A 10,253-nucleotide genomic window follows, 5' to 3' on the forward strand; every position below is an offset into this window, starting at 1 on the left:
GGCAGTTCTGGTTTGAGGTCAGATACTGCTCACTTCCAAGAAGCTCCTGTCAGAGTAAAGTCACTGTGCTGCCTACTCGCCAAGAGACAGCCTGTGTCAAACACAAATATGTGTGTGTGGTTTTGTAGCTACATCTGATAGATATAAGTTATAAGCCACTGTGATCGAAGATTATTTTACGTGGAAAGAGCATGCCAACTCCACTTGTAAGAAGATTAGCTGCAATATTTACTTACTGAAAATTCCCTCAAATCTATTAATTCCTTCTGTGGTCACGCAATACACTCACATTTGGGACTGAAATTTAAGGTAGGTTAGCCACACTCTACACTGACAGGATATTCGGGCTTAAAAAAAGAGCATTTACAATAACTGCTAATATAAGCAAAGGCCAATATTGTAGTAACTACAGTGGAACCTCGCACAGTGTTTCAGAAGCTCACTCTTAGTGTGAAACATTCGTCAAGTGAAACAATTTATCCTCTATAAATTAATGTAAAATACGATTGTGCGTTATGTGCAGAAGAATTACTAAAAGGTTTATCTTATTCATACCATTTATTTAAAGAAAATTATACATACAGTTTTATATACTTTATTATTCACAACACATAACTAATTCTTTTTTGCTAGAAAGCTATCTATATAATTTGTTTCTGCCAACACTTCCAACATGTGGCAAAAATGAGACACAGCATTATGGTCAAATAAATTTTTAGCACCCGTAGCCATTGCTTTATTGGGGCGACGATTTTCAATGTATGATGCAACCAATTTCTGTGCTTTCAGTATTTCCCTTATTGCATCAAAATATTGCTGCTTCTGTTACTGCATCCTCCTCCTCCAAAATAGCTTCTCTCCGCAACTTCCTGCTGTGAAACACACTGCAACTCCATAAACTCTTTGGTGGCCAATTCTTGGCTGTGATGTTCCACAAGCTCACTGATATCATTGTTATCCGCTTCTAGTTCCATGCTCTTGGCCAGAGACACAATCTTGTTGACTACGAAGTCCACATGTACTAACTCAAATGCCTCAGAGTCACATTCAACAATGCACTCCGGCCAAAGCTTCTTCCAAGCAGAAGTTAGAGTTTTCTTGATAACCCCATCCCATGCCTTTTCAATCATCTTGATGTAGGCAATGATGTTGAAGTGATATTTCCAAATCCCTCTGAAAGTGAGATTGGTGGCTTCAGTCAACTCAAAGCAATGCCCAAAGAGTGCTTCAGTGTAGAACTTCTTAAACTTGGAAATAATTTGCTGGTCCTTACGCTGGAGTAACAGTGTGGTGCTGGGAGGCAGAAATTGGATCTTGATGAACTGAAATTCTTTAAGGAGGAGGTCTTGTAGACCTGGAGAATGGGCAGGAGTGTTGTCCACGGCAAGCAAAACACTGAATGGCAGATTCATCTCAAGCAAATATTTTTTCACTGAAGCACCAAACACTTGCACTGATCCAATCGCAAAATAGATCATGTGTCACCCAAGCCTTGTTGGATCTCCAATTCACGTTTAACCTGCTTTTCTGGAGTTTACACTTCTTGAAAACTTGAAGAGTTTCTGAATGGTAACAAGCAGTGATTTATTTTCAAATCGCCACTTGCATTGGCACAGAATAGCAGTGTGGCGTAGTCTTTCACTGGTTTGTGACTGGGCTAAAGTTTTCTGCTCTGCTGTTATGAAGGTATGCTTTGGCATCTTTTTCAAGAATAGATCAGTTTGTTTATTTGTTTTACTTTGTTTTAGGGCGCAAAAACAACTAGGGTTATACACGCCCATCTAAAAACTGAAGAACATGAAGGCAAAGAGAGCAGTTAAAAATGACTATACGCCAATCCCAATAGACGGAAGAGAAGAGCTGAAAACATGGACGTGGAGAAACGTCTACACAATATAATGCAGAGAGACAGAGATCCAGAATCAAAAATTAAACTGCATTTGCCATATTGCTACGACAGATGAAAAGTAAAATGCAGTTGAAAGACCGTGCATCATTCGTTAAAATGGCAGATAACTAAGATGGCAAACACAAACGAGAATGTAGGTAGTTAAGAATAGGGCATTCCGTCAGGAAATGGCAGATCGATAAAAGTTGAGCGCAATGTGCACAAAGTGGTGGGGCAGTACCACTTAACAAATGGCGATGTCTAAAAAGACAGAGGCCAATACGCAACCTAGTTAAAATGACTTCCTGGCAGTGAGGGGGCCGAGTGGTCATCCAAGCTACTGGGAGAGGCATGATACCCCAGAGCTTGTTCCCATGAAGGAAGGTCCAGTGGTGATGACAAAGTGACACCACCTGATGCATATGGCAACACACAAATCTCGGAGGGAATGTAAGAACTAGCAGGCTGATGTACGAGGAATGCAGTCTCGGCAGCAGCGTTTAAGTGGCCTCGTTTCCTGTCAGACGGAAGTGGCCAGGAACCCACATAAATATCACAGTGGCTCCATCAAGTGTGAACAAATGACAGCTTTCACGGACTCATTGCACTAAGGGATGGACGCTGTACAGCACAGAGAGGCTATGAATGGCACTAAGAGTGTATGAGCAGATGACGCAACTAAAAAGCTTGTGTTGACGGATGTGCAGTGTGGCCTGATAAAGGGCAAAGAGCTCTGCTGTAAATTCTGAGCAGTGTTCAGGAAGCTGATACCAAAAAATGTCGCCACCAATGATGAAGGCACACCCGATACCACAGTCAATCCGAGAGCCATCAGTGTACACAAAGGTACTATAATGAAATTCCACGCGAAGGCCAAGTAACTGAAGGCAATAGAGCGAGGCTGAAGTAGCGTCCTCGGGAAGCGAATGAAAGCCAAGGTGAACACAGGCTGCCATACGAATCCAAGGTGGTGAAGGCTTCACACTCACTGGGAAAGTTGCAGGTAATGTGAAGTTAAGCTGCCAGAGCAAGAGCCAGAGCCAAAAGCGAACTCCAGGAGGTAACAGAGAAGAGGGATGCACCCCAAACTGGCGACCAAAGGAGTATCAAAGAAGGAGGCGTAGGATGGGTGGCCACGCATGGCAGACAAACGGCACGCGTATCTGCTGACAAGAGAGTCACGGCCATATGACAGTGGTGGTTCTGCATACAGACTCAACTGGGCTAGTGTGAAAGGTGGCTGTGGCCAAACGGATGCCACAAGTGGGTACAGTATTGAGACAGGGTAAGAGAGACGGATGTGCAGATGGGTGAACGAAAAACACCTATAGTCTAGTTTTTAATGGAGAAAGGACCGATACAAACGGAGGAGGGTGGTTCGGTCTGCTTTCCAGGAAATACCATTGAGGACACTTAGGACACTGAGGGATCGCATATGGTGGGCTGCCAGGGAAGACACATGGGAGGATTAAAATAGTTTCCTATGAAGCATGAGCCCCAGGAATCTCATAGTTTTAATAAACAGAAGAGCAACAGGCCCAAGATGTGAAGATGGTGGAAGAAACCAACTGTGCCTCCAGAAATTCATATAAATGGTTTTGTCAGTGGAAGAAACAAAGCCATTGTCGATCCTCCACTAATAAAGATGATCGAGACATCACTGAAGATGTTGCTCTATGAGGCAAGCCCGTGGAGAACTGCAATAGATGGCAAAGTTGTGAACGAAAAGGGAGCCCGAGATGCCCAGCGGAAGACAGGCCATTATACAATTAATGGCAATAGTGAAGAGGGAAAACTGAGGTGCACCGTTTTCCTGAATAAAGGTGTCCGACAAGGCAGAACACAAATGTACCTGAAAAACTTTGTCTTTTTAAAAAAAAACTGAAGGAAACAAGGCATGCAGCCTCTGAAGTCCCATATGTAGAGTGTACAGTGGATGCCAGTCCTCCAGCAGGTGTCATTGGTTTTATGCAAATCGAAAAACACTGACACAGTCTGGGATTTCTGCAGGAAACCATTCATGATATGGGTGGACAAAGTGGTGAGATAATCGACTGCAGAACGCCACATTCAAAATCCACACTGTGCAGGGGCAAGGGCACAATGTCTGACATTCACAAATGAAATACACAAACCAAAATTTCCCAAATACCACCCACATAACATGAGTCATCATACTTCAAAGAATACGATGGCACATATTCTTCAAACCCCCAAAATTTTCAGGTAAGACTGAGACAGTAATACACACAACAAATACTTTATAACACTGGCTGCAAATGTTACTCTGAGATAAAGAAGTTGGCAAAGGAGAGGGAACTGTTTTGTGCAGCATCAAATCAGCTGAATATATATCATTAAAAAGCATGTAAATACTCAGCCTGTTGCCATGTTTAAATAAAGCTTCTGTTTAACAATCAGCAATCTTGTGTGGCATATAACATAAATGGTGTACAGCATTATATGTAATTAGTGACATGCAATTTATTTTTGTAACAAATTGTCTGAAAAAGAGTTATTAATTAATTAGTTTCTAGTATTCTCACTCAATACAAGTATTTTCTCTTTGGCTGAAAGACTGGTATGCAAATCAGCAAGAAGGAAAAACAACAGGCAGTGAAATATAAATGAACAAAAAACAATCATTATGCAATGGAAAAAAGTTATAAAATCAGCATTATTAACTGCTTCGAGTGGGGGCGAGGTGGGGAGGGAGAACCATGTTGGTATAAATGCACCAAGAGGCACAAACAATGAAATTCTTGTCTCGACTACAAAATATTCATTTTATTTCTTCCTTTCATGTTTCAGCTTTTTACCACTGTCAAACGAACAGAACACTGGCAATAAAAAGTAATGTGTCCAACTTACTCTTACCTGATGCTTAGTAAGCGTAAGTGGGACGTGATATTTTGTACTGGGTGTCCTGTTCCTCACTTAATTGCAAAATGCATGTGAGGAAGAAATAAAATAAATATTTTGTGGTCAAGGCAGGAGTTTCACTGTAAGTGCAAAATGTGAACACCAGATGCCATAAAGCTTTCGTACAATATGCACCCAAGATTGCAGGAGGGCACATGTGTAATATGGGGAAGTGCGCTTGGCAGAGGTTCCAGGAAACCAATTTGCTGCTCAGTCATTACTTAAAAACTAACTTAGTAACTTACCCTTTGAGCACCCCACTTGGAGTTATCCATATTGTCGCAAACTGCTAGCCCAAGGTTCCTTTATTTCACGTCTTCTCCTTCCTGGAACTATAAGGTCACTAGTTTAAGAGTCTACTAAACTAGTAAATGCAGAAGCTGTTTTATTCATTAACTAGTGAGTGTGAGAGAGAGGGAGAGGGGGAGAGGGAGGGGGAGGGGGAGAGAGAGAGAGAGAGAGAGAGAGAGAGAGAGAGAGAGAGAGAGAGAGAGAGAGAGAGAGAGAGATGGGAGAGCAGGGACGGCAGCTGGGTGATTAATAGTAAAAGCTACTGCAATATCAGAACAGAACCCGCCTCCATGACCAAGGTCACTAACATATGCTTGTGCGGTGGCACTCGAACTGATGGTAAGCCAGTTTGAATCCTTATGGTGGAAAAAAATCTTCATTGCCAGTATTTGGCCGGCAAGGAGAGGAGAGGTGGTGACAAAGTTCCTGATCACGAGTTTGTGCCAATGTCTGGTTTAAGCACCAAACCTCTCCACACTATAAAGTGAGGGCATGTGTTGACGATGATCTATCCATCGATGGGGATGGTCAGTTTGGTGGCCGCCTTGGTGTTATTCGCAAGGAGTAGGCTATGTGCTGGCACTAGGTTTCACCCTCCACACACTCACAGTATTGCAAAAAATGTAATGGGGCTTCTTATAAATAAATACCAGTACAGTAAATAGTATAAACTATAAAAGCACTTGGATCTGCTCAAGAACAGTTTTGAAACAATGGGGCAAAAATTAACTTGTTAGTGGAATTAGGGCCTACTGAAGGAAAAGAAGATCAAATAATAATGAATAAAATGCAAATTATAAAAAACTGTTACCAGCTGTTGCCTCATCGCAAACCATGTCAGTTTGATTAACAGGGAAAGTTCACCTCGCAATTGTGCCAGCATCAACTCTTTACTGGGAAGTGCACAATGGTGCTATACTCAGTAGACAATAAGACCAGAGGTGTACTACAGTTGAAATTCTTGGTTGTAGTGACAAAACTCCAAACAACAAAGAGCACATCTGAAACCTATGACAATTTTAACTTATCAGTTATCTGAATGTAGCTCCAGCCTGATAGTCATTAGTGTTGTTACATTTCCTTTCGCTAAGAATATGCCTAAGTTAACTGACAAAGAATGAAAATAGATTTAACACTGGCTAATATGACAAACCTCCAGTTTTCGCCTTTCTGTGTTTCCTTCAGTGAACTGTAATTAAATTTCAGACTAAATAAATGCAACAAAGATAGCAACATTGGCATAGATGTATGCATAGCAGACAACACCAAGTACACAAAATTCCGTGATATAATAATCAGTAAATATGTATTAATAACGAATTAAGAGGGTCCACCTTTTTGCAAGAAAACAACTTTCGTTAATAGCCTACTAAAATATGTTTCACCACAGTTGCTACAGCCTCAGCATTAATTTGATTGTTTTTTAAATTACATTTGTACTAGGCCAATAAATTTTTTAGCAGGAGAAAAGTAAGTAAGTGCCGCCTGGGATAAGTCATATACAACAATTATAAGCCTAAAACAAGGGCATATGATGCTATATTATTAGAAAATATAGTTTAAAGGTTATATTCTAAACAAAAATTCAGTTCAGACATTGCCCTAACACCTCACGTTGCAGACATCATGGCATATTAATTTTGATTTGTGACTGACTTTTGTTTGCAACCACAGGGGGCACACAATATAAAACAAGGCACAATACAAATGTAACTTAAAGAACAAAACACTGCTGTAACATATTCCGAACCTACATAAAATCTGAATGTATTTCAGAGATACAAAACAAATAACAATAACAACACTGAGGATGGCATATTAAAAAAAAAAATGTTCTTGCAAAAAGGCTGACCTATTTTATTCATTATTACTTATATTCTGCAAGCATGAGCAAAGAGCATAAAATTCCATTAAAAATGAAACTGTAAATTGGATAAGCACATAGAATACATATGTGGAAAACTAATTTTTAACCTGTAACTCCCACATAAACTCAGATATCTAGACACAAATATTATAAAAATGATATACCATGAACTAATTCATTCTACATTAATTTATGCCAATTTCATGGGGAGGCACCTTCAAATCAAACATGAACAGAGACCCAAAATGTAAAAGAGAGCAATAGGAATGACAGCCAGTCTTAAATGGGGAAAATCATTAAGGCCAGCATTTAAAGCACTTAAACATTATGAAGCATGAACAGACATGAACTTTTCTGCTGGGCAGAATGAAAATGTTCTGAAAACTACATAAAAAAATCGTGACACGAGGAACTGTCACTATGAGCCCACAGACAACACTATAACAAGCCATCATATGTAGCCTATGTCCAAACGACCTACGAAAACTCCTATCAATCTTGTCAGGGATAAAAAAAATATATTTTCAAAACATTTTTGATAGAAAACTGTTACTACAGTATAAATGATTTTACTCATACCACAGCGTAACACAAATTACAATTAATATTATGTATAAAATGAAGATGTCGCTAATATATAACACAAAACCTGTTCATAAAAATGTGAGAAACTCTTACACAATACAGAATTTATACACGTACTGCATAGCTGCTTTAAGCAAAGTGGTAATTAAAATTGTCTAAGTCTAGAATATTGATGAACAAATAATAATTTGCTAAATCCTAGTTATTAAATACATGTTTACTTTTCAATGATTCTGATACGAATTTCGATTGATACACACAATGTACGTTGTCTATGGGTACAATAAACATGTAAATGAACTCAAATATGATGATAAAATATTAATACAAGGATAAGTCGGTTTGATGGCCCAAGAACGTCTAATAGTCTGCAATTAAAATCACAAAAACAGTAGCGCACTTTTGGAATCCAGACAACAACTCTTTAACCACAATTAATTCGTACCGGCACAAAGGAAAGTAATACGAAATTAGTATGAAATACTGATCATAAAGTGGCACATAGAGCCAACCAACTTGCACAACTGCAGAGAATTTATGTTTAACGTAGCCTATGACGCGAATTAAATTTATAACTGAGGGCAATCACAACTTTCATAAAATAATATTAAATGCGATAAGCCAATAGTTTGCAAATTGTATTACGCTATGTGAAAACAGAACCATTAGTTTTTCTAGTTTCCGTACGGTGTATCTGTAATCACTTTATATTTTCATATCTTGACCACTTAACACAAATTATAGGAAAGAATTATATATACAAACATAGTTACTTTTCAGTATGTTACGTTTAGTACCAGCATTTGTGTTTAGCGGGGAATAGCTGTCATAATAGATGTTGCCTGGTAGAAATTTAGGATAACTTTCGGAGATATTTCAAACGAGACCAGCATTCTGGGAGACGAAATATGTCAGAAGTGATACACACAGCATGTTTATTTCTGGCGAAAATATGCAAGAACTTGAACCGTTCGCGCTCAATACTTTCACAGTCATTTTTAGCGCCATGTTGTTTAGTACCATTCGACCGCGCTGGCACTATCACATTTCGACCTCTCGCTTCCAAATACAAATATAAAAGTTTTATTCCACTGTTGAGCATATTTACATGGAATTGGTGTCGTCAGGAATAACATAATAGTAATAATAACAGTAATAATAATATAAACTTCGACATGACAAATATTATTAACTACAATATAATAATCCAAGATGGATACAATACGTATTTGTGCACATGTGAATAACAACAAGAAGTTTGCTAATAGATCAATTACAAGATCTATGTACCACATAGTTCAGTGAATGACAAATACATAATCAAACAGATAATTAACAATAAGTACATGAAAGAGTAATAAAATAGTGGCACAGTGTGGCATATATATAGTTTGCAGTTAATTTATAGTTCATTCTGATAAGGAGGATGGGTCATTTGTCACATACTCAAGGAACTCTTTGGCAGAGTAAATTACTCTACTTTTGATCCTCCTCGAAAGAACAGTTTTAAATTTATTTACTGACACTGTGCAGGCATTTTCAGTTAATTTCTTCAAGTAGATAGGACCAAGATATTTGTAGCTGTTATGTGTCTGCAAGCCTATCGTATGGTATATTAATTCTGTGTCCACTTCTTATGTTATGGTCATCAACTGTTCTCCTTAAGAAAAAATTTTCTCAGATTCTCTTTAATGAAGACATGGTAGTTGTAAATATACTGGCCAGGCACAGTCATTATATTTAATTTCTTAAAATAATATCGACATGATTCATGGGCTAAGTTCTGCTATGCACCTTATGGCTTTCTTTTGCCATTTAAACACTAATTTTGATGCTACGGAATTGCCCCACAATAGTATTCCATAACACAGGTGCGAATGAAATAATGCATAATATGCATATAAAAGAAGTTCTTTGCTGGCACTGCTCTTCAGCTTGTACAGCAGATATATGGCACGTGCCAATTTGCTACATACCTTCCCTGTGTGGGTATCCCAGACGAGCTTTTGATCTATATGAAATCATAATAATTTTACGGTTTTGTTATCATGACTGGAAGTATTCAGATTGAATAAATAGCTTTAGTTTTACTATCATTCTTCTGCAGTACATTTGCTGCAAACCAAGTAGTGCCCATCTCCAATGCCACTGCCATGCTGTGTTGCACATTTTTTTAGATTGGTATCACATGTGATGAGTGTTGTCTCATCAGCATTTAGCACTGCATCATATGATACAACTGCAGGTAAATCATTTATGTAACTAATGAAAAGGAAAGACCCAAGAACAAATCTTTGAGATATGGCCTTTACAACTGAGAGACATTCTGACATCAGACCTGTTAATCTTTTTCACTTTCATGTACATTTCCTTGTCAGCATTATTGTGCTTGGACATATCATGATAGAGTAGCATTATGATTCTTATTCTACTTTGATGTGGGTGTACCAGCTTTTTGGTTTTTTAGTTTGGGGTAACGATTTTGCTTTGATATTTTCTTGCAGCGTTTAGAACATGCTTCAAAATGTTTAGTTAACAGTTCTAGAAATTTGTTTGTAGATTCATTTGCAGCCACAGTGGTTATTATTTTATCCCATTTTATTAAATTCAGTTCACTGATCAATTTGTTTAGCTCTGATTCGTTAATTGGTATTAGAATTTTTCTACAGTCTATGGAAGGGTTTGTCTGAGCCGTAGTCT

General features: G+C 38.4%; 1 protein-coding gene across 1 annotated transcript in view; it reads right to left on the minus strand.

Annotated features, from left to right (window-relative positions):
- LOC126305111 (uncharacterized) overlaps window positions 1-8,570 on the minus strand; it is a 371,181-nt gene extending 362,611 nt beyond the window's left edge. The window contains exons 1-2 of the mRNA XM_049992019.1: window positions 8,351-8,570; window positions 5,056-5,142 (exon numbers count right to left, since the gene is read on the minus strand). Coding sequence (XP_049847976.1) covers window positions 5,056-5,085 — 30 coding nt within the window. The 5' untranslated portion in view covers window positions 5,086-5,142; window positions 8,351-8,570. The remainder of the gene's footprint in view (window positions 1-5,055; window positions 5,143-8,350) is intronic.
- Window positions 8,571-10,253: the final 1,683 nt, after the last annotated feature.

The sequence above is a fragment of the Schistocerca gregaria genome, unplaced genomic scaffold, assembly GCF_023897955.1.
Source record: "Schistocerca gregaria isolate iqSchGreg1 unplaced genomic scaffold, iqSchGreg1.2 ptg000255l, whole genome shotgun sequence".
In the NCBI taxonomy this organism is placed as follows: Eukaryota; Metazoa; Arthropoda; class Insecta; order Orthoptera; family Acrididae; genus Schistocerca; species Schistocerca gregaria.